The sequence below is a fragment of the Suncus etruscus genome, chromosome 5 (genome assembly GCF_024139225.1).
Source record: "Suncus etruscus isolate mSunEtr1 chromosome 5, mSunEtr1.pri.cur, whole genome shotgun sequence".
In the NCBI taxonomy this organism is placed as follows: Eukaryota; Metazoa; Chordata; class Mammalia; order Eulipotyphla; family Soricidae; genus Suncus; species Suncus etruscus.
Genome location: NC_064852.1, coordinates 95,234,116 through 95,259,582, shown reverse-complemented (window position 1 = coordinate 95,259,582; position 25,467 = coordinate 95,234,116). Strand labels below are relative to the sequence as shown.

Below are 25,467 nucleotides of genomic sequence, written 5' to 3'. Positions count from 1 at the left end.
TCACATCCCCCTTTTCATTGTCTCAGAAATTCAATACCTTGGAATCAACTTAACTAAAGAGATGAAAGATCTATACAAAGAAAACTACAAAACACTGCTTCAAGAAAGAAAATGTGGGGGGGGGGAGTGGAGTGGTGGTGCAAGAAGTGATAGGGCGTTTGCTTTGTACATGCTAACCTAGGAAAGACCGAGTTTTGATCCCCCAATGTCCCATATGGTTCCCCAAACCAGGAGTGATTTCTGAGAGTATAGCCAGGAGTAACGCCTGAGTGTCACCTGGTGTGGCCCAAAAACTGAAAGAAAGAAGGGAAGGAGGGAGGGAGGAAGGAAAGAAGGAAGGAAGGAAGGAAGGAAGGAAGGAAGGAAGGAAGGAAGGAAGGAAGGAAGAAAAGAAAGAGAAAGAAAAAGAAAGAGAAAGAAAGAAAGAAAGAAAGAAAGAAAGAAAGAAAGAAAGAAAGAAAGAAAGAAAGAAAGAAAGAAAGAAAGAAAGAAAGAAAGAAAGAAAGAAAGAAAGAAAGAAAGAAAGAGGAAATAGAAGAAAATGGAAGCACATTCCCTGCTCATGGACTGGGAAGATTAATTTTATTAAAAAAATTATTAAGGGGCCAGCGAGGTGGCGCTAGATGTAAGGTGTCTGCCTTGCAAGCGCTAGCTGAGGAAGGACTGTGGTTCGATTCCCCGGCGTCTCATATGTTCCCCCAAGCCAGGGGCAATTTCTGAGCGCCTAACCAGAAGCAACCCCTGAGCATCAAACGGGTGTGGCCCGAAAAACAAAAACAAAAAATTATTAAAATGGAAATGCTTTCCAAGTACTGTATAGATTTAATGCAATCCCTATAATGATACTCATAATATTTTTCAAAGAAATAGATCAAACATTCCTGAAATTCATATCGAACAATAAACTTCCACAAATAGCTAAAGCAATCCTTGGATAAAAGAGATGGGAGGCATCACTTTCCCCAATTTCAAACTGTACTATAAAACAGGAGTAATTAATAAACAGCATGGAATTGGAATAAAAAGACAGACCCTAATATCAATGGAATATATTTTGAATAAGTATTCAAATACTTAAGTATTCACTTAATTAAACTTGATAAAAAGACAGGAAATGTGAACTCAGACCTTTTTTTAATGTGGTGCATAAAAACAAAATAAAAATATATTACTTTGATATCATACCTAAAACTATAAGGTACGTAGAGAAAAAATAGTCAGAACATTCCATGTCATTGGAACTAAAGGCATCTTCAAGGATGAAGCACCACTGACCCAAGCAAAGATAAACATATGGGACTAGATTAAACTAAGAAGCTTCTGTACTTCAAAGGACATGGTGACTAGAAAACATTGACCACCCACAGAATGGGACATACTGTTAATTAACACCCATCTGCTAAGGGATTATTATCTAAGATATATAAGGCACTGGTAGAGTTTAAAAGAAAAGAAAAATTTAACCCCATTCAAAAATGGAAGAAAAGATGAACAGACATTTCCTCAAAAAAGAAATACAGATGGCTAAAAGGTACATGAAAAAAATGTTTAACATAATTAATCATCAAGGAGATACAAATTAAAACAACAATGAAATATTATCTCAAATGACGGAAACTAGCAAACATCAGAAAGCAAAAGAACAACCAGTGCTGGTGCAGATGCGGGGAGAAAGACTCTCATTCACTGCCAGTGGTACTGTAGACTAGTCCAGTCTTTTTGGAAAACAATATGGATATTCCTTAAAAATTAGAAATTGAACTTTCAAATGTCCCATCAGTACCACTTCTAGAAATATACTCTAAGGACCCAAAAACAACGCAGAAAAGGCATCTGTAGTCCTATGCTCATTGCAGTACAACTCATATTAGCCAGAATCTGGAAATAACCCAAGTGCACAAGAACAGATAGGTGGCTAAAGAAACTGGAACAACAACAACAATGAAAGAAGAAAAGAAAAGAAAAAAAGAAAAAGAAACTGGAATATCTACACAATGGAATACTATGCAGCTGTTAGGAAAAATGAAGTAATGAAATCTGCATAACAGGGATGTATCTGGAGTTTATTATTCTGAGTAAAATGAGTCAGAGGGATAGGGATAGACACAGAATGATTGCACTCATTTGTGGGATAAAAATGATATTATGGCAATAATATCCAGAGACAAAGGCCAGGAGGACCAGTCCATAGTAGGAAGGTTGCCACAAATAGCAGAGGACTGCTATTAGAGCAGAGAAGGGAACACTAGGACAATGATCGTTGGAAATGATCACTCTGGACAAGAACTGGGTGCTGAAAGGAAATAAAGTGATATGCGTGATACCCCTTCAGTAACAATATTGCAAACCATAGTGTCCAAAAGAAAAAAGGGAGAGAGAGAAGAAGAAGAAGAAGAAAGAAGAAGAAGAAGAAGAAGAAGAAGAAGAAGAAGAAGAAGAAGAAGAAGAAGAAGAAGAAGAAGAAGAAGAAGAAGAAGAAGAAGAAAAGGCAGGCAGGAGAGAGGGAAGGGGGGAAAGTGGGAGGGAAATGAGATATTGGTGGCAAGAAATGTGAATCGGTGAAGAATATTGTACATTGTATGACTTAAAGATCAGCCACAAACAACTTTTTAACTGTGGAAAAAATTATTATGAATAATCATATAAATTACTGTGTTTAAATAAAAATTTTAAATCTAAAAATAAAACACACAATAAAAAACACGTAGAAAATCCAAACTAGCAGTTACAGGTTATAAGCAAAATGGCTGTGGGTTCTTAGCTTTGTGATAAAAAGGTCATATCATGTAAAAAAATTTTTTTTGGTTTTTGGGTCACACCTGGCAGTGCTCAGGGGTTATTCCTGGCTCTATGCTCAGAAATCGCTCCTGGCAGGCTCAAGGGACTATATGGGATGCCGGGATTCGAACCACCGTCCTTTTGCATGCATTACTTCCATGCTATCTCTCCGGCCCCATATCACAAAAATTTTTACACCACAATTTCTCTTTTAAAAATTGTGTTTAAAATATTACATAAAACACACTATCGTAATCATTTAAGTATGTAGTCCAGTAATAAAGTTGTCACAATGATGTTCTGTACTTTTTAAAATCCAAATATGCAACTCTATAACCACTAAACAAAATATCCATGTTTCCCCTCCCTATTCAACTCCTCCCATTTCTGGTAATCACAATTCTATTATCTGTTTCTATGAGTTTGATACCTTTATATAACTCATGTAAGTGGAATAATACTAATTTGTATTTTCATGATTAACTAATTTCAGTTAACGTAAGGTCTTTAAAGTTTCATCCATTTTATACCAATGACAGAGAAGCATATTATTTCCCTCTTAAAGTTAAATAAATACTGAAGTGTTTATATATATATAACTAGCTTATATATATATATATATATATATATATATATAACTGATTTACTGGTTTACTCATTTATCCATCAATAGAGTTTTGGTTTGGTTCCACCACTTGCCTTCTGTAAACAGAGATGCTATGAATATGCATGTACAAATATTTCTTGAAGATCCTGCTTTCAATTCTTTTGACTATATATACACAGAATGAATTTGCTAGATCATAGGGTAATTCTATTATTGTTTTTTTAAAGAAAACTATATACTGTTTTCCATAAAGGTTGCATGTTAACATTTTAATAATTCCACAAGAATTCCATATTCTTGCCACTGATTGTTTATTTTTTATTTTTATGATAGTAGCATTGGTACATTTCATTTTTTAAATGAAAGCAATGTTGCAACATAATATTGTTTCAGATTTAATAGATAGCCATATTTTCAGAAGCCATTTCTCATGGGTCTTCAAAAACAGGAATGATAATTGCTAACAATACTGAGGACTGAAACTTGGCCCACATACATGCCTCATTCATGGTTCTTCAAAAAAGGCACTTTAAATATATATATTGAATCTGCGGGCTGGAGAGATAGTATGGAAGTAGCGTATTTGCTGTGCTTGCAGAAGGACAGTGGTTCGAATCCTGGTATCCCTTATGGTTCCCCAAGCCTGTCAGGGGTGGTTTCTGAGTATAGAGCCAGGAGTAACCCCTGAATGCTGCTGGGTGTGATCCAAAAACAAAACCAAACAAACAAAATATATTTATTAAATTTATATTTATCAGAATAACAATACCAGCAGCATTTTACCATCTTCACTTAAAGTTTTTGATCTGTTAAAAATTCCTATCTAAAATGAGTAATATTAAACTAAAAGATGTATAATAAGAAGAAAATTTTAGTTATGTTTTCATATCTTAGTTGAAATGCCACTCCTGGTAAATCACCAAGAATAGACATTATCTTGACTATTAAAAGAGAAGATTAGGGGCCGGAGAGATAGCATGGAGGTAGGGCATTTGCCTTGCATGCAGAAGGACGGTGGTTTGAATCCCGACATTCCATATTGTCCCCTGAGCCTGCCAGAAGTAACCCTTGAGTGCTGCCAGGTGTGACCCAACAACCAAAAGAGACACACACACACACACACAAAGAGAGAGAGAGAGAGAGAGAGAGAGAGAGAGAGAGAGAGAGAGAGAGAGAGAGAGAGTATAGATGATTTAATAAACTTATTTAATAAACCTTGGTCCCCACTACACTGAAATAACTGGGAATTTTCCTAAATGGAACAAATAGATTGACATTAGAGAGAAGCTAAAAATCTTCCAAGGTAATGACCATATTAGGATTAAAAGAAAATAAGGTGTGAGAAGAAAGTCAAATAAAAAATCTAGGCTTCAGGAGCTATGTCATAGTTACTTACCTTGTTCTTCCAGAAGAACTCGCACTGCTGAGTTTTCTGCCACCTCTTTTTGGGCTGCTGCTGCTTCTTCTTTTGACCACTGTATGTGATCCCTAACAAAAACCACAAATATGCCTTGTGACTGAAGAAGGCTAAAAAATTGGAACAATATATAATAAAATATAGAGACATGAACTTCATGTTCAATGAGGATATTTTGTGTCAAATATTGTTTCTGTTAGGGTTGGTATAGCCATGGAACACTTATGACACTTCTTTTTAAATCTGCGTGTCTGAACATTTTGAAAGTGACTTGCTGAAACATTGTTCAGAAATACTATGGTGCATATTTTTTTTATTTAAACAACTTTATTACATATATGATTGTGTTTGGGTTTCAGTCATGTAAAGAACACCACCCATCACCAGTGCAACACTCCCACCACCAATGTCCCAAATCTCCCTCCACCCCACCAAACCGCCGCCAGACAGGCTCCCCACTTCCCTCGTACATTAGCATTATTAGAATAGTTCAAAACGTAGTTATTTCTCTAACTAAACTCATCCCTGTCCGTGGTGAACTTCATGAGGTAAGCTGTAACTTCCAGCTCTTTTCTCCTTTGTGTCCGAAAGTTATTATTGCAAGAATGTCTTTCATTTTTCTTAAAACCCATAGATGAGTGAGACCATTCTGTCTCTCTCTCTCTCTCTCTCTCTCTCTCTCTCTCTCTCTCTCTCTCTCTCTCTCTCTCTCTCTCTCTGACTTATTTTACTCAGCATAATAGACTCCATTTACATTCATGTAGGAAAATTTCATGACTTCATCTCTCCTGACAGATGCATAATATTCCATTGTGTATATGTACCACAGTTTCCTTAGCCATTCATCTGTTGAAGGGTATCTTGGCTGTTTCCAGAGTCTTGCTATGGTAAATAGTGCTGCAATGAATATAGGTGGAAAGAAGAGATTTTTGTATTGCATTTTGTGTCCCTAGGATATATTCCTAGGAGTGGTATAGCTGGATCGTATGGGAGCTCAATTTCCAGTTTTTGGAGGAATCTCCATATTGCTTTCCATAAAGGTTGAACTAGACTGCATTCCCACCAGCAGTGGATAAGAGTTCCTTTCTCTCCACATCCCCGCCAACACTGCTTGTTCTCATTCTTTGTGATGTGTGCCAATCTCTGGGGTGTGATGTGGTACCTCATAGTTGTTTTGATTTGCATATCCCTGATGACTAGTGATGTGGAACATTTTTTCATGTGTCTTTTGGCCATTTGTATTTCTTCTTTGTCAAAGTGTCTGTCCATTTCTTGATGGGATTAGATGTTTTTTTCTTGTAAATTTCTGTCAGTGCCTTGTATATTTTGGAGATTAGCCCCTTGTCTGCTGGGTATTGGGTGAATAGTTTCTCCCACTCAGTGGGGGGCTCTTGTATCCTGGACACTATTTCTTTTGAGGTGCAGAACCTTCACAGTTTAAAATATTCCCATCTGTTAATTTCTGCTTTCACTTGCTTGGAGAGTGCAATTTCCTCCTTGAAAATGCCTTTAGTCTCAATGTCCTGGAGTGTTTTACCTACGTGTTGTTCTATATATCTTATGGTTTTGGGTCTGATATCGAGGTCTTTCATCCATCTGGATTTTATTTTATTTTTTTTAAAGATCTACTTATGTATAAAATAGAAAAATATGGTGGTAAAACTTCATATTCTTTAAGTTCTGTGTCTTGAACCATGGTTGAAGACCTAAGTGGTTGTGCTACTTCCTTTTTTTTTTAATATATTTTATTTAAATACCTTGATTACATACATGATTGTGTTTGGGTTTTAGTCATGTAAAGAAACCACCCACCACCAGTGCAACATTCCCATCACCAATGTCCCAAATCTCCCTCCTCCCCACCCGATCCCCGCCTGTACTCTAGACAGGCTTTCCATTTCCCTCATACATTCTCATTATTAGGACAGTTCAAAATGTAGTTATTTCTCTAACTAAACTCATCACTCTTTGTGGTGAGCTTCCTGAGGCGAGCTGGAACTTCCAGCTCTTTTCTCTTTTGTGTCTGAAAATTATTATTGCAAGAATGTCTTTCATTTTTCTTAAAACCCATAGATGAGTGAGACTATTCTGCGTTTTTCTCTCTCTCACTCTGACTTATTTCACTCAGCATAATAGATTCCGTGTACATCCATGTATAGGAAAATTTCATGACTTCATCTCTCCTGACAGATGCATAATATTCCATTGTGTATATGTACCACAGTTTCTTTAGCCATTCGTCTGTTGAAGGGCATCTTGGTTGTTTCCAGAGTCTTGCTATGGTAAATAGTGCTGCAATGAATACAGGTGTAAGGAAGAGGTTTTTGTATTGTACTTTTGTGTCCTTAGGGTATATTCCTAGGAGTGGTATATCTGGATCATATGGGAGCTCGATTTCCAGTTTTAGGAGAAATCTCCATATCGCTTTCCATAAAAGTTGAACTAGACAGCATTCCCACCAGCAGTGGATAAGAGTTCCTTTCTCTCCACATCCCCGCCAACACTGTTTATTCTCATTCTTTGTGATGTGTGCCATTCTCTGTGGTGTGAGGTGGTACCTCATAGTTGTTTTGATTTGCATCTCCCTGATGATTAGTGATGTGGAGCATTTTTCATGTGTCTTTTGGCCATGTGTATTTCTTCTTTGTCAAAGTGTCTGTTCATTTCTTCTCCCCATTTTTGATGGGATTAGATGTTTTTTTCTTGTAAATTTCTTTCAGTGCCTTATATATTTTGGAGATTAGACCCTTATCTGATGGGTATTGGGTGAATAGTTTCTCCCATTCAGTGGGGGCTCTGATATCCTGGGTGCTATTTCCTTTGAGGTGCAGAAGCTTCTCAGCTTAATATATTCCCATCTGTTAATCTCTGCTTTCACTTGCTTGGAGAGTGCAGTTTCCTCCTTGAAGATGCCTGTAGTCTCAATGTCCTGGAGTGTTTTACCTATGTGTTGTTCTATATATCTTATGGTTTTGGGTCTGATATCGAGGTGTTTAATCCATTTGGATTTTACCTTTGTACATGATGTTAGCTGGGGGTCTAAGTTCAATTTTTTGCAAGTGGCTAGCCAGTTGTGCCAACACCACTTGTTAAAAAAGCTTTCTTTGCTCCATTTAGCATTTCTTGCTACTTTATCAAAAATTAGGTGATTGTATGTCTGGGGAACATTCTCTGAGTATTCAAGCCTATTCCACTGATCTGAGGGCCTGTCCTTATTCCAATACCATGCTGTTGTGATAAATATTGCTTTGTAGTAAAGTTTAAAGTTGGGGAAAGTAATTCCTCCCATATTCTTTTTCCCAATGATTGCTTTAGCTCTTTTAGGGTGTTTATTGTTCCAAACGAATTTCAAAAGAGCCTGATCCACTTCTTTGAAGAATGTCATGGGTATCTTTAGAGGGATCGCAGTAAATCTGTACAATGCCTTGGGGAGTATTGCCATTTTGATTATGTTAATCCTGCCAATCCATGAGCAGGGTATGTGCTTCCATTTCCACGTGTCCTCTCTTATTTCTTGGAGCTGAGTTTTATAGTTTTCTTTGTATAGGTCCTTCACATTTTTAGTCAAGTTGATTCCAAGATATTTGAAATTTGTGTGGCACTATTGTGAATGGGGTTTTCTTAATGTCCATTTCTTCCTTATTACTATTGGTGTATAGAAAGGCCATGGATTTTTGTGTGTTAATTTTGCAGCCTGCCATATTGCTTTAGAAATCTATTGTTTCTAGAAGGTTTTTCATAGAGACTTTAGGATTTTCTAGGTAGAGTATCATGTCATCTGCAAACAGCGAGAGCTTGACTTTTTCCTTTTGTATCTGGATTCCCTTAATATATATTTGTTGCCTAATCGCTATAGCAAGTACTTCCAGTGCTATGTTGACTAGGAGTGGTGACAGAGGACAGCCTTATCTTGTGCCAGAATTTAGAGGAAAGGCATTCAGTTTTTCTCCATTGATGACAATATTTACCTCTGGCTTGTGGTAGATGGCCTTAACTATATTGAGAAAGATTCCTTCCATTCCCATCTTGCTGAGAGTTTTGATCAAGAATGGGTGTTGGACCTTATCAAATGCTTTCTCTGTGTCTATTGTTATGGTCATGTGATTTCTATTTTTTTTTTTTTTTTGGTTTTTGGGCCACACCCGGCGGTGCTCAGGGGTTACTCCTGGCTGTCTGCTCAGAAATAGCTCCTGGCAGGCACGGGGGACCATATGGGACACCGGGATTCGAACCAACCACCTTTGGTCCTGGATCGGCTGCTTGCAAGGCAAATGCCACTGTGCTATCTCTCCGGGCCCCGTGATTTCTATTTTTCTTGTTGTTGATGTTGTATATTATGTTGATAGATTTACGGATGTTAAACCATCCTTGTATTCCTGGGATGAAACCTACTTGATCGTAGTGAATGATCTTCTTAATGAGGTATTGAATCCTATTTGCCAGAATTTTGTTGAGAATCTTTGCATCTGTATTCATCAGCAATATTGGTCTGTAATTTTCTTTTTTGGTAGCATCTCTGTCTGGTTTAGGTATCAAGGTGATGTTGGCTTCATAAAAGCTATTTGTTTTTTCGATTTCATGAAAGAGTCTTGCCAGGATTGGTAAAAGTTCCTCTTGAAAGGTTTAAAAGAATTCATTAGGAAATCCATCTGGGCCTGGACTTTTGTTTTTGGGCAGACATTTGATTACTGTCTTAATTTCCTCAATAGTGATGGGGTGTTTAGATATGCTACATCCTCATCATACAACAATGGAAGATTATAAGAGTCAAAAAAATTATCTATTTCTTCCAGGTTCTCATTTTTAGTGGCATAGAGTTTCTCAAAGTAGTTTTTGATTACCCTTTGGATCTCTGCCATATCAGTAGTGATCTCTCTTTTTTCATTCCTAATACAAGTTATCAAGTTTCTCTCTCTCTCTCTTTCTTTGTTAATTCTGCCAGTGGTCTATCAATCTTGTTTATTTTTTCAAAGAACCAACTTCTGCTTTCGTTGATCTTTTGGATTGTTTTTCGGGTTTCAATTTCATTGATTTCTGCTCTCAGCTTTGTTATTTCCTTCTGTCTCCCTATTTTTGGGTCCTTTTGTTGAGTACTTTCTAATTCTATGAGCTGCGTCATTAAGCTATTCAGGTATGCCTCTTCTTCTTTCCTGATGTGTGCTTGCAAAGCAATAAATTTTCCTCTCAGTACTGCTTTTGCTGTGTCCCATAGGTTCTGATAGTTTGTGTCTCCATTGTCATTTGTTTCTAGGAAGGTTTTGATTTCCTCTTTGATTTCATCTTGGACCCATTGGTTATTCAGTATTAGGCTGTTTAACTTCCAGGTATTAAAGTTTTTCTTCTGTGTCCCTTTGTAGTTCACAAATAATTTCAGGGCCTTGTGGTCAGCGAAGGTAGCCTGCAAAATTTCTATCCTCTTGATATTGTGGAGGTATGTTTTGTGTGCTAGCATGTAGTCTATCCTGGAGAATGTCCCATGTACATTAGAGAAGAATGTGTATCCAGGCTTCTGGGGGTGGAGTGTCCTGTATATATCTATTAGGCCTCTTTCTTCCATTTCTCTCCTCAGGTCTAGTATATTCTTGTTGGGTTTCAGTCTGGTTGACCTGTCAAGTGTTGACAAAGCCATGTTGAGGTCTCTCACAATTATTGTGTTGTTATTGATATTATTTTTCAGATTTGTCAACAATTTTATTAAATATTTTGCTGGCCCCTCATTCGGTGCATATATGTTTAGGAGAGTGATTTCTTCCTGTTGTATGTATCCCGTGATTAATACAAAATGTCCATCTTTGTCCCTTACAACTTTCCTAAGTATAAAGTTTGCATCATCTGATATTAGTATGGCCACTCCAGCTTTTTTATGGGTGTTCTTTGCTTGGATGTTTTTCCTCCATCCTTTTATTTAGAGTCTATATTTGTTCTGACTATTCAGGTGTGTTTCTTGTAGGCAGCAGAAGGTTGGATTGAGTTTTTTGATCCATTTAGCCACACTGTGTCTCTTAACTGGTGCATTTAGTCCATTGACATTGAGAGAAAGAATTGTCCTGGGAGTTAGTGCCATCTTTATATCGAAGTTTGGTGTGTCTGTTGGTCAGTCTTGTCTTAAAGTAGGCCGTTCAATTTTTCTTTTAAGAATGGTTTTGAGTCTGTAAAGTTTCTGAGCTGTTGTTTCTCTGTGAAACCATGTATTGTTCCTTCAAACCTGAAAGTGAGTTTTGCTGGGTGCAGTATTCTAGGCAAAGCATTTATTTCATTGAGTTTTGTCACTATGTCCCACCACTGCCTTCTGGCCTTGAGTGTTTCCGGTGACAGGTCTGCAGTAAATCTCAAGGATGTTCCCTTGAATGTAATTTCTCTTTTCAATCTTGCTGCTTTCAAAATTCTGTCTCTATCTGTGGGATTCGTCATTGTGACTAGGATGTGTCTTGGGGTGTTTTTTCTGGGGTCTCTTTTAGTTGGTACTCTTCGGGCATGCAGGATTTGATCGCATGTATTCATTAGCTCTGGTAGTTTCTCTTTAATGATGTTCTTGACCCTTGATTCTTCCTGGAGATTTTCTTCCTGGGTCTCTGGGACTCTAATGATTCTTAAGTTGTTTCTGCTGAGCTTATCATAGACTTCTATTTTCATCTGTTCCCATTCTTTGAGTAATTTTTCCATTGTTTGATCATTTGCTTTAAGGCTTTTTAGCAATTTCTTCTACTGTATGGTATTATTCATCTCATCTTCCAGTGTACTAATTCTATCCTCAGCTGCTGTTAACCCATGGGAAAGCTCAAACATGTTTTTCTTCAATTCATCTACTGAGTTTTTCAGACCTGTTATTTGACCTAAAATTTCAGTTTGGAATTTTCTGATTTCTATCTTCATATTCTCTTGATTCTTATTAGTGTTCTCTTCTATACTTTCTTTGAGTTCTTTGAACATCTTCCATATTGCGACTCTAAACTCCTTATATGAGAGGCTGACTAGTTGGTTGGTCATCTTCAAGTCATCAGAGTTGCCATCGTCATTTTCTATGTCTGGTGCTGGCCTGTGTTGTTTCCCATTGTCACACTTGTATTATTGGTTTTTCTACATGTTGTGCTTGTATTCAATGGCTAAATGATGTGCATGGCTGGGAAATGAAGTGGAGTGGTGCTCCTCTGGCTCCACCCTTTCTGGGCTTGTAAACTCACCTCCAGGGAAGGCTTCAGGGAAGGCGAGCCGTCCACAGATGAGACACACACAGGATAAAATCAGGCCAAAAATGGAGCACAGCACAGAAGACAGGCAGATAGGGTTGCTGGTATCTGAGTTCCAGCAGAGTTCAGTGGCTTCCCCTTTCTGGGCGTGTAAGCTCACCTCCAGGGAAGGTGAGCCATTCGCAGATGAGCCACACACAGGATGAAATCAGGCCGAAAATGGAGCACAACACAGAGGACAGGCAGATAGGGGTGCTGGCATCTGAGTTCCAGCAGAGTTCCTCAATTCTGTCTCTCACTCTGAAGCAGGCAGGATCACCGGCAGGAACACTGATGAAATCCAGTCTTAGGCATCTCTGAAGCAGGCAGGATCACCAGCAGGAAAGCTGATGAAATCCAGACTCAGGCAGCTAAAAACAGCATGACCCAAGATGGCTTCTGCACCCTTCTGACCTCCGGCAGAAACCAGCAGGAATCAGTGTGTGTACGTCCCGAACCACCTCTGAAGCAGGCAGGATCACCGGCAGGAATGCTGATGAAATCCTGTCTCAGGCAGCTGGAAACCGCATGGCCCAAGATGGCTTCTGTGCCCTTCTCGGTGCATGATAATTTGAGGTTGGTATGGTCTGGTATGTTTACTCTAAGACAAATTTATTTGCCTTTTTGTTAATTTATTGAACAAATGTTTAAAATTATTTCCCCCATTACTGAGGGCGGGGGATCATTCAGGGTCACACCTAATGGTGCTCCGGGGCTACTCCTGACTGGCAGTGTTCAGGGGAATAGGCAGTGCTGAAGAAAAAATTGGGATAACTGCACACCAAGTGCCTTAACTCCAACACTATCTCTCCAACCCATTCTACAGTTTTGAATATACTCCTTTTATTATTGCTTTATGCTATTAAAACATTTTATGCTATTAAAACATTTCCATTTTTTTTGCACTTATCCTCAATATTTTTTTTTCAGGCCACACCCATTTGATTCTCAGGGGTTACTCCTGGCTAAGCGCTCAGAAATTGCCCCTGGCTTGGGAGACCATATGGGACTCTGGGGGAAAGAACCATGGTCTTCCTTGGCTAGCGCTTGCAAGGCAGACACCTTACCTCTAGCGCCACCTCATTGGCCCCTATCCTCAATTTCTTAAATAGCTTTAGATTGTTAGTTAACTTTGGATTGTTCTCATTGGCTGCCTTAATTCCTGCCTAAATTTCTGTTTGGAGGCTTGAGAGGTCACACCTGGTATTGCTGAGGGTATGCACCGGCTCTGTTGTGCTCAGATCATTCCTGGCAGGCTCGGAGGTCATATAGGATGCCAGAGACCAAGTGCTCCACACTCCAGACTCTAGCTTCAGACCCTTAAATAAATTCATTTGTACCTATATATAATATAGAACACCATAGAGCATGCAAAGGAGTCCTGTTTCTAAGATCTAACAATTTTGTATTTTAGCTCAGAATTTACTCCCTCCCACTTTATATTTTCTACTACAAATATAAGAGAAGCAACATCTTTACATAAACAGGGTTTGTTCTGTTTCTATAGCATTTGTATTTGTTTTGGGGGCCACACCCAGGAGTGGCCAGGAGTCACTCCCACTGGTGCTCAGTCACTCATGGCAGTGCTTAAGTTACTATGGAATGTCAGGGATTGAATGCCATATGCTCAGTCCACTGAACTATCTCTCCAGCGCTATAAAGTTTGTCTTTATTTTTTATTGCAATAGGAAAGTTGAGGAGTGATGTAATTTCCTGGAATAAAACATTTTTTTCTAAACAATAGGAACTCTTACTCAAAATCCAAGTTTTTTTTTGGGGGGGGGCACACCCAGCGGTGCTCAGGGGTTACTCCTGGTTGTCTGCTCAGAAATAGCTCCTGGCAGGCACGGGAGACCATATGGGACACCAGGATTCCAACCAACCACCTTTGGTCCTGGATGGGCTGCTTACAAGGCAAACGCCGCTGTACTATCTCTCCGGGCCCCAAAATCCAAGTTTTATGTAGCTAATTGTAACCTAAAAAAACCCAAGCACTATTATCATATGACATTTATAGCTCCTCACTGATGATAAAAGAGCACATTATTTAATTCTTGATGTATGTAATGGTGACAATTGACAAACATTAACTTAGATGTGTATGAAAGTAGGAATGTAAACTTCACATATACAAAATAATGAAAAAGTCCATTATAATTGGTTCTCTTGGGTAATGTTGACGAGTTTAGGAACTAGATAATGGTAAAATTTTAGGGGAAATTAAATGTGAACAGTTTAGTAGTGTGCAGAATGCAACAACGTACAAAGAAACAGAGGGAAGGGGGGGCGGTGCAAGCGGTAGGGCGTTTGCCTTGTATGCGCTAATCTAGGACGGATCATGACATGATCCCCCCACGTCCCATATGGACCCTCAAGCCAGAAGTGATTTCTGAGTGTAGAGCCAGGAGTAATTCCTGAACATCACCGGGTGTGGCCCAAAAACCAAAACAAAACAAAAAACAACTTGTTAGTCTAGTAATAATGAATCTTAGGAGTAAAGTGCTAGCAATGGAAAATAAAAAGGAAGGGTACAAGGAGAAACATTATTAAAGATTTTGTAATTATGACCTGAATTTAAGAGATCAAGTAGAGACTGGAGGGAGAAAAAGAAGAGTATGTAACATGAAGTAATGAGAAAATCAAGGGTGACATTGACAGAATAAGGAATTTCTGTGTGGACTATGCTAAATTCTGCTCTAATTTATGGGGAGGGTTTGGGTCACATCCTGTGATTCCTGGGCACTAGGACTACAGTCCTTGCTTATTGCTTAAGGTGTTCAGAAACTTTGAAGTGACGGGGATCAAAAATGGATGTCCTGCATGCATGACATGAGCTCTAGCTTTTTTAAATTATTGCCCCTGACCAAGTTTGGTACTATTTTAAATCATGATTATACAATCAAATACAAGGGTATATTTTAGTGACTGGCTATAAACATACCACTGAAAGGTAAGAAACTATTTTCTTATAAGAACAATTAAAACTAACATGATGAATCCCTAAGTAAATGGCATGCAAAAGTTTCACAGATAAAAAATGTAACTCCATTATTTCAAATACAATCAGATGTTTAAAACCCAAATAATCATTAAACACCTATGACACTTGTTTTAATGAGCGAGGTTTAAATTATTATTTTTAAGTATTTTATAACTTGGAACTGAAAACTGTGCTCTATATTCCATACAAAGAGATATAGTGAATAGTATATGACAATATTGATAGTAAAGGTGCCAATTCATTTATTGAAAAAAATAGTATTACTGCAACTGGGAACAAGTTTGTTTTTAATCTATGTATTTCAATAACACATTAAGAAAAGAAAATAGAGCAATCCATATTTTGTTAAGTATCAAGCTGTGAAACAATGAGAATATATGTGGTTTTTAGCTTTAAGCATTTGTTTCAAGTGTTAGTTTAACTTGTTTCTTCCTGAGCATTTAATTGACTTCGTTTTTTCTTAAATTACTCTAACTTCCTCACATCATCCTTTTTGTTACTTCATTTTCTTAACTGCTAAGTGAGAAGAGTATTACACCCTACAGATTTTTCCACAGTACAGTTTCAGAATCCCCACAGAAACCTATAAAATGTTTCTACCGTATTATGGGGACTTCCACCAGACCTGCTACTTGATGTCAGTTTTTTATATTCAAAGAGTTTGATTAACATACACACAATCTAAAATACAGCGACAAGAATCACTCATTGTAAGTAATAAATAAAATTACAAGAGAATTTATGGAAAGAGATGAGTAACACTTTAAAAATTTAACAATAACTACCACAAGAATGGAAAAATGGCTCATATTGTTTGACCTATGAATTGTACTTCTGTAAATTTATTGTAACAAAGTAATCCCCCAGGGCAAGAATTATTTGTACAGAGAATTACCAGTTTTAATGATATTCACTGGAATTTTAAATACAATAGCAAAATATTGGAAATAACATCATTGATAGGGAATGAAAAATAATTTTAAAATTGTAATTATCCTATTTTATCAAGGCTAGGATATCATTTTATTTATATATAAAAAGAAATAATGTACAACACTTCTAATTAGAATTAAAAGATGCCATCAATGATAAAAAACGTAATTCTGGTGCTAGTGAAGTATGTCATCAGAATAAAGGAAATAGGGCTGGAGAGATAGCACAGCGGTAGAGCATTTGCCTTGCAAGCAGCCAATCCAGGACGAAAGGTGGTTTGAATCCCAGCATCCCATATGGTCTCCCGTGCCTGCCAGGAGTGATTTCTGAGCACAGAGCCAAGAGTAACCCCTGAGCACTGCTGGGTGTAGGCCAAAAACAAAATATAAAAACAAACAAAAAAAGAATAAAGAAAATAGAGTTGTTACAAATACAATAGCTAATAACTGAACAAAGTTCAATGACATCTTTTATACTATTGATACTAATTTATATTCCTGTCTACTAGCTGCTACCCACTTCTCTTTCAGGATATAATAACTATTACAGTTGTTTTTAAAAATAAAACAATTGGTTATTTTTTGTACCTTGTTTTGGGGGCACACCCAGCAGTAAAGTGATTACTCCTGGCTCTCCACTAGCAGATCACTCTTGGTGGTAATATCTGAGTATACAGTGGTATATGGTACTGAGGATTGAACCTGAGTCCACTACATACAAGGTAGGTGCCCTACCAACTATACTAACTCTTCAACCTTAAATTAGTTCTTTAGGGGCCGGAGTGGTGGCACAAGTAGTAAGGAGTCTGCCTTGCCCATGCTAGTCTAGGATGGATCGCAGTTCGATCCCCTGGTGTCCCATATGTTCCCCCAAACCAGGAGCAATTTCCGAGCGCATAGCCAGGAGTAACCCCTGAGCATCACTGAGTGTGGCCCCAAAACAAAAAAAAATAATGAAATAAAATAAAATAAATTAGCTCTTTATTTAGGAATGAGTTTTCACGAAAAATATCATAATAAAAATATGCAAATAAATTACTAACTGTATTGAATAAAGTATATTAAATAGCATAAAATCATATTTCATGTGCCAAAATTCTGTAAGAAACATTCATATTACCTGATAAGAAAGATCTAGTGGTATAAGAACTCTACTGAGATTCAGAAAATAGTTTATTAATTTCATGATTACATAATAGAAAGTCATGCTGCAAAATATAGGTATTATGTTAGATTGACAGTGACTTAGGTTTTTGGGGGGTCTTTTTTTCTTTTTTGGTTTGGTTTAGATTGACAGTGACTTAGGTTTTTTTTTTTTCTGATTTCGTTTAGATTGACAGTGACTTAGGGGTTTTTGGGGTTTTTTTTTGGGGGGGGTTCGGGTTACACCTTGATGGTGCTCAGGAGCTACTTCTTGCTCTGTGTTGATAGTCACTCCCAGCAGTACTCAAAGGGACCATGTGATTTTGGGTATTGAGCTGGGGTTGGCTGCATGAAAGGCAAGCACCTTTACCCTTGAGCTATCTGTGCAGCCCAGTTCAGTTTTTCTAACTAGGCTTCAAGACCCTCTTAGGGAGTCATTAAATCAAATTGGTCTAATACATGAAAAGATAACCACAACAACAGAGTAAAAATGAATGTGAAATACTAATATGTATCTCATATGGAAAGCTGCATAAGGAATTTTGTATCTATTTTATAAGTGTATATATTAACATGTTTCAATCCATGATGTTATTTATATGTCTTACTATGGACCACACTAAAAACCTTGAAGGTCAGTGGTTAACTGATTTCTTTTGTTTTGTTTTGAAACCTGAACTAGCAGTGCTCAAGGACCCCTCTTGGCTCTGTGCTCAGGAGTAACCCCGGGTGGTACTCAGGAACCATATGTAAGACCATGGATTCAAACCAGGGTCACAGTCACCATAGTCACAAGCAAATATCTCATCTCCTCTACTGTCTCTCTGGCCTGACCAATCTAATTTAGCCATTGATTATGTGGTGCCAACTGCTTCCTTACAAATTTTAGGGATATTCTCAAAAATTCTATACCCTTGATCTAGGAACAATATAAAATAACAAAATATCTTTTCCCCCCCAGCTAATTGTGGAACAGAGAGAGATCTCTGGGCCATGCCTCAAAAGGATTATATATGCAGTTTAAGTCAGAACCTCTTAAATTTTATGTTTATCAAATAGAATTTAAAACCTTTAAGCAGAATTAAAATGATAGAGTGAAACCATTTTGGTAATTGCTCAAAAATTTAAACATTAATTTACCATTTGACCTCACAATTACATACTAGGTTATATATTTCAATAAACTGAAAACAAGTACTGAAGCAACTACATAAATACTCATACTCATCTGTTCACAAGAACCAAAAGATTTTTCACTTTTTGCCTGGATGTCCAATGGTGGGTGACTGGATAAACTGTGATATATAGATACATGGTATGTACAATAAAATACTCAGCCATTGAGGGCTAGAGCAATAGTATAGTGGGTAGGGTATTTGCCTTGTAAATGGGTGATCTTGGTTTGATCCCTGGCACCCCATACTGTCCAGTTCACCAAGACCCACTGGCTCCAGGAATGTAATCCCTGAGCACAACCAGATAAGACATTGTTATATGAAATAATATTTTAATCATATTTTATTTAAACACCTTGGTTACAAACATGATTGTGGTTGGGTTTCAGTCATATAAGAGGACACCCCCATCACCAGTGCAACATTCCCAGCACCAGTGTCCCAAATCTCCCTCCTCCCCACCCAACCCCTGCCTGTACTCTAGACAGGCTTTCTATTTCCCTCATACATTCTCATTGTTAGGATAGTTCTCAATGTAGACTGTAAAATGTGGGTATAGTGTGAATTAACTAACAGGAAATAGCCTGAATAGGCAATTCCAGAGATAGAACAAGACCGGTAGTTCTCAGGGGTAGGGTAAAGACAAAGTCCTTAATGAGTTGGAAATTTACTTTGGAATGACAGAAATGCTTTAGAAGCAGACAGAGGGGCTGGTTATATAAGATATAAAGCTGAATGGTTAACTTTATTTTATGAATTTCACTTTACTAAAGTAAAAAATGGTATTATAGGCAGACATAAATACCAGGAAAGCAAATATTCAGGAGCTGAAAGACAAATATTTCTCAAGTCATTAGAAATAAAATAAAATGGGTATTTAAAAGTTTTCTCGGGGCCGGGCAGTGGCACTAGAGGTAAGGTGCCTGCCTTGCCTGCGCTAGCCTAGGACGGACCGTGGTTCGATCCCCCGGTGTCCCATATGGTCCCCCAAGCCAGGAGCGACTTCTGAGCGCATAGCCAGGAGTAACCGCTGAGCGTCACCGGGTGTGGCCCAAAAACCAAAAAAAAAAAAAAAAAAAAAAAAGTTTTCTCAAAATATAAACAAAAAGAGGGGTGGGGAGATAGCGTGGAGTTAGGGCATTTGCCTTGCATGCAGAAGGACAGTGGTTCAAATCCCGGCATCCCATAAGATTTCCCGAGCTTGCCAGGAAGAATTTCTGAGCATAGAGCCAGTAGTAACTCCTGAGCACAGCTGGTTGTGACCCAAAAATCAAAAATAAATAAATAAATAAATAAAATAAAAATAGTAAAAAAAACTACTTTCTTCTTCCACTAGAGGAAATACTGTAGTTTTTATCGTCATTATACTATATCTGCCATTGAAAAGAATTCACTAGAGTTTTTCAGGCACAGGCTGGATAATCCCAGTGGATGGAATGGGGTGTTAATGTTATGGGGGAGATTGCTGTAGAAAAAAGATCAAGGTTTTTCGTACTTTGTTCAATAGAACTGTAATATCCCTGAAGGTTGAGGGAGTAAAGGAGAAGAATGGGGACAAGAAAACGTTGATACACTTGTCCTCCACTCCTGCTTCATTCAGAGCAGGTTTTCTAACTTACAAATAATGGAGTACCATGTTAAGACTCGATAAAAAAAAAACACTGCTTGCAAGTAAAGTATTGAACAGAATAAAAGGTTCCTAAAACCTGGATGCTCAATAGAAAGAACTTTCCAAACAACTTTTTCCTGGAAAAAGAATAACTCCCCAAGAAATTCTAGCCCATAGTGTTTGGGAAGCACCAAATCAAGTGACCTTCACTGTCACGAGAGCTTACGGTAAAACAGACCTTAAGTGAATAAGCAAAAAAAATCTTAAAAAAAAAAAAAAGCAGGTGGTAGCAGATGGAAGAATAGAGGCAGATGCGAAATCATAAGAGTCTAATGAAGAAAAAAAATCAGTAAATGAGCTTGCCTGGCACCAGAGACTCCTTTAGAGGTTTAACTGCTTGGCATGGCCATTCTCTCACACTCTACTGTAACTGTCCAGGTTGATGATGGGAGTAAAAAAGGTTGAATGTTGGCACTTTTCAAACATGTATTAAATGAACCATCTAAATTTTCTAGTAGCCACTTGAAGTCAAGAGAGGGGGCAAAATGATAATATAGTGGATAGAGTGCTTGCCATACATATAGCTGGCCCAGGTTCCATCCCTGATACCTCAGATGGTCTCTGGAACCTGTCAGGAGTGATCCCTGAGCAGAGTCAGGAGTAAGCCCTGAGCACTGCTGAATGTTGCCCCCAAACAAACAAAATTAAAAGACATAAAATTAATTCCAAAAATATTTTAAATAACAGTAGGACTAAAATAATATTATTATTATTTTTTTTTTTTTTGGTTTTTGGGCCACACCCGTTTGACGCTCAGGGGTTACTCCTGGCTATGTGCTCAGAAATCGCCCTTGGCTTGGGGGGACCATATGGGACGCCGGGGGATCGAACCGCGGTCCTTCCTTGGCTAGCGCTTGCAAGGCAGACACCTTACCTCCAGCGCCACCTACCCGGCCCCTAAAATAATATTATTTTAATAAAAAATTCAAGGTAGCTCTTTTCTGCTGAGCCTGCCTAGACTCCAAGGACTATAACCTCTTCAGGACCCACAGCCGGTAAGATGTCCCCACCCAACACACGTGGGGCCAATTCCTGCCGTGTGATTGGGTACCCAGAGACTTATAAAGCACGGCGGCCATGCTCTCTGCCTCTTTTCTACTGAGCCTGGCTAGACTCCAAGGACTATAACCTCTTCAGGACCCACACCCGAAACTTATCTTGTAACCCCTGAATTCCATTTCTGCACATTTTAAGAAGCAATCTACAGCCTTGCCAATGGAGTAATTTTGCAGTACACCTCCATATTTACAGAAATCAAGATGGTTCCTCTAATAATCTAAAAAGTAGGAAACAAATAGGTATTCTCTCAAATAAGAAGTTTAGAGTAAAACTTTGGAAAATGTTCAGGGAGCTCAAAAAAAAGCATCGATAAACTTGACTGGAGCAAAATTAAGCATCAAGAAGATTTGTCAACTGAAATTAGAAATTTTCACACTGAACTAACAGATCAGGAAAACTGAACTTACTGGGGCCCTTATCCCTAGCCTGAGGAGTGCTGGGAGGCTTGGCAGGCCCCCAGCTGTCCTGGCCTTTTCCCCCTGATGCCAGGCCTTCCCTGGGTGCCAGCTCAGATGGCCAGAAGTGGGTTCAGGTGGACTCTTAGTGGTCCTCAGGCTTCCACCCTCCCTCTGTACTCCAGGGGGGAGGTGCATGGGGAGGAGGGCGGGCAGACATCTGGCTTCTGGTTTTCTCTTTGATTCTGGAGACCAGCTCTTGCCAGGTATGGGGTTTGGGAAGGCCCCATACCGGAGCCCTTCTCCCTGGCCTGGGGAGTGCTCGGAGGCTTGGCAGGCCCCCAGCCGTCCTTGTCTTTTTCCCCTGACTCCAGGCCTTCCCTGGGTGCCAGCTCAGATGGCCAGAAGTGGGTTCAGATGGACTCTTAGTGGTCCTCAGGTTCCCCCCTCCCTCCATACTCCAGGGGGTAGGTACATGGGGAGGAGGGCGGGCAGACATCTGGCTTCCAGTTTCCTCTTTGATTCTGGAGACCAGCTCTTGCCAGGTATGGGGTTTGGGGAGGCCCCATACCAGAGCTTTTCTCCCTAGCCTGGGGGGTGCTGGGAGGCTTGGCAGGCCCCCAGCTGTCCTGGTCTTTTTCCCCTGATTCCAGGCCTTCCCTGGGTGCCAGCTCAGATGGCCAGAAGTGGGTTCTTAGTGGTCCTCAGGCTTCCCCCCTCCCTCTGTACTCCAGGGGGGAGGTGCATGGGGAGGAGGGCGGGCAGACATTTGGCTTCCGGTTTCCTCCTTGATTCTGGAGACCAGCTCATGTCAGGTATAATGTTTTTCTCCCCTAGACTTCAGTCTTCCCCTGGGCACAGGTCTAGGTGGACTCTATAGGGGTCAACAGGCTTTCCCCCTATCTCTCCCTACACTAATGGGAATGCGCTCTGGGAGGAGGGCAGGCTGTTCTAGCACTGGTTTATGTTGGTCCCACTGTCCAGTCAGTGGAAATTTTTTCTCTTTGTTTTCATATTGATAGTATTGTGTGCATATATTCTATATATCCATAATATCCATCTTGTATTGGGGCCTTGATACTGCCCTAAAAAGCTCATTTCTAATATTTTACTGCCTCAGTCCCAACCCTTACTTCCCCCCATCTCCCATGTAGGTGCAGCTAATGACATGAAGCTCACCACATAGAGTGATAAGTGCAGTCAGAGAAATAACTACACTGAAAACTATCATAACAATGTGAATGAATGAGGGAAAAAGAAAGCCTGTCTCGAGTACAGGTGTGGGTGGGGTGGGGAGTAGGTATCTCTGGGAAATTGGTGGTGGGAATCCTGCACTGGTGAAGGGGGGTGTTCTTTACATGACTGTAATCATACAACTACAATTATATTTGTAATCACAGTGTTTAAATAAAGATAGTAAAAAAATTTTAAACAAAAAAAATTCAAGGTAAAATTATTAATAATTTATGTACCATCTTTTTTTGTATTAATTCTTCAAAATGTTCCTATAGAAGTATATTCCAACAACTATGTTTCAAGTGCTCAATAACCACATGTGGCTGGTGACTTTTACCATATACAGTCTTATCATATAGGACTAACAGAAGATCAAGCTATTTCATTCTTTTAACAATAGTTCATTGCTATAAGACCAAAAGTCCATGAATCAATTTTCTAGTCATGGAGATCTTGCTTCAGCAGTTAGTTGGATAATAGTTTTGTCTGCAGACATCATATCTGACTTTGTATCTTTAGCTCTGTGCCTGATGTGGGCTATTGTGCCTATTTTGAACATTTTTTAATCAGAATACCCTGCTCCCAAAGCCCATTAAAATATTGAAAAATAATTCATTTTATTCTCAAATAAAAAATTGTATCTCTTGATTATGACTATCCATCATCTAAAATAAAAAACTATAGTCAAATTTCTTTCTTCTACAAATGCACCACATCCTATGTATTATTCCTTCACAATCTCTCTCTCATCTCATTGACCCATTCCTACTTCTATTTTGACCTGCCATGTCCAGTAGACTGTTACCAACCTCTCACAGTGTCTTTTCTCTTCATTATACAATGTCTTACATGTAAGGTTTGAATTCAGGATCATGTGCAGTCTTGCACCCAATCCCCTTCATGACCCACCTCATTCTAATCTTATGATCCAGCAGTCTCCAAGAAAAGATTTTATTTTGGCCCTCCGTCCTGTTTAATGTCTCCTGAATGTGTCTCTCATGTTTCCTCATCTTGGCATTTACTGTCCCTGAATGTGTTTCTGATTTCCTCATCTTTATTCCAACTTCCCCTATTCAAGTCACAAATATTTATATGTTAGGCACTGTACCAGATACAGAGATGGTATCAATAAATTTAATGTTTCCCCACTTTTAAAAATATTCCATTATATGTCAATACTAACCTAAATAAACTGAAATTTAATTTTAAAAACAAAACCTCCTGGCTTTGAAAAATGAGAAGTGAGTTTGCATTGCTAAATTGCTTTTTGTTTTTGTATTGTGAGGGTGGCACACCTGGAGGTACTTACTTGGGAGTTACCCTCAGTGCAGAGCTTGTAGGGTTGTGATGAGTGTGTGTGTTGGGGGGGGGGGGTAATACGATGCAGGGGATCCAACCAGGGCTCCCAAATGAAAAGCATGTACTCCAGCCCTTTGAGTTATCTGTCTAGTCCCAACTGTTCTTCTAACCACACAGATTTTACAACAATCTGCTGCCTTGTAACACCAATCATCAATTTCTCCTATTCATATCAGACTATTTTCCCAAATAGAATGTGGATTTCCTCAAAGTGTGGACTAGAGTTCAACTAGTGTGTTCTCCTTGATGTGCAGTAAATAAAGTCACATTTGCTGACTGACAAATTTTTTAGAAAGAGGGAAGAATTCACGGAACAGGAGGATTCTACTAAAACAGAGAATATACTGTTCCTCACCATACCCACACAGCAAGATTATGGCTAGTAAGAAACAGAGGTGAGCAGTGAACACTTGTAAATCTCAAAGCAGAAGAAAACACTTAAAAAGTTTTACTACCCATTTGTAAAAAATTTCAGATTTCGGACCTGGGAGACAGTACAGCAGGGAAGGCACATGCCTTGTATGAATGGAACCACAGTTCAATCCCCACCACCACCAGGCTTCCCCAGCATCCCTAGTTATGACCCTGTTTGCCTCCCCCCGCCCCAAGTACAGCTGGACCTGAGCAGCACCTCCATGTTTGCTGAATATTATTGGGAGTAACTCAAGAGCCCCGAGTACCACTCAGAAAGTGTAAGAAATCTGAACTTAAGTTCAGATCAGTTATACTAGTTTTGAATTTCTACAACTTAACTTATCAGCCTTAAAAATAACATTGTGGAAAAAATAACATTGTGGGTGATGTTTGATATATATATATGTATTTATATATACACAAAATATCGAAGATATAAGATAACTTACCACATGTTGTGTTCAAACACTTTGGCTGGGTCTCTTAAAATTCTTGATCCCAGAGGGGCCACAGGGTGGCAACTACTTTGGTATTTCTGTGGCACTTCTTTTATCCTTAGACAGGAAATAGCATTTCTCCAAACCACATTCATCTTCACCAGTGCCTGTAAAATTACAAATGACTAGTCAGTATAAATTAAGCAGTATATTGTTTTTCTCATAGGCAAAGATGGATATAAAAGATTAGCAAGCTGAGAAAAGACACTGAACTAAAACTTTATTTTCAAATAGATTTTCATCGATTTAATTTTGTTGTGCTCGTATAGAACTTACTGTGTATCTTACATAGCAGCTTATTTTCAAACTGTATTATCTGAAGAAAAGTTCTTGTGATTTTGTTTAGAGAAGCTTATGAAAAGAAACTTGGATGTTACAGACTTATTAATGGTGCTTCTGTAATAATACAAAAAGGTGAACAGGGGCCTGAGCGATGGCACAGTGGTAGGGTTGTTTGCCTTGCACGCGGCTGACCCAGGACTGACCACAGTTTGATCCCCGCCACGTCCCATATGGTCCCCAAGCCAGGAGTGATTTCTGAGCACATAGCCAGGGGTAA

The 25,467-nt window shown here is 38.8% G+C and overlaps 1 protein-coding gene across 1 annotated transcript in view; it reads right to left on the bottom strand.

Moving 5' to 3' along the window:
• METTL8 (methyltransferase 8, methylcytidine) overlaps nt 1-25,467 on the bottom strand; it is a 134,705-nt gene that overhangs the window by 35,972 nt on the left and 73,266 nt on the right. Inside the window, exons 2-3 of the mRNA XM_049773471.1 lie at nt 24,861-25,015; nt 4,782-4,873 (exon numbers count right to left, since the gene is read on the bottom strand). Of these exons, the coding sequence (XP_049629428.1) occupies nt 4,782-4,873; nt 24,861-25,003 (235 nt within the window). The 5' untranslated portion in view covers nt 25,004-25,015. The remainder of the gene's footprint in view (nt 1-4,781; nt 4,874-24,860; nt 25,016-25,467) is intronic.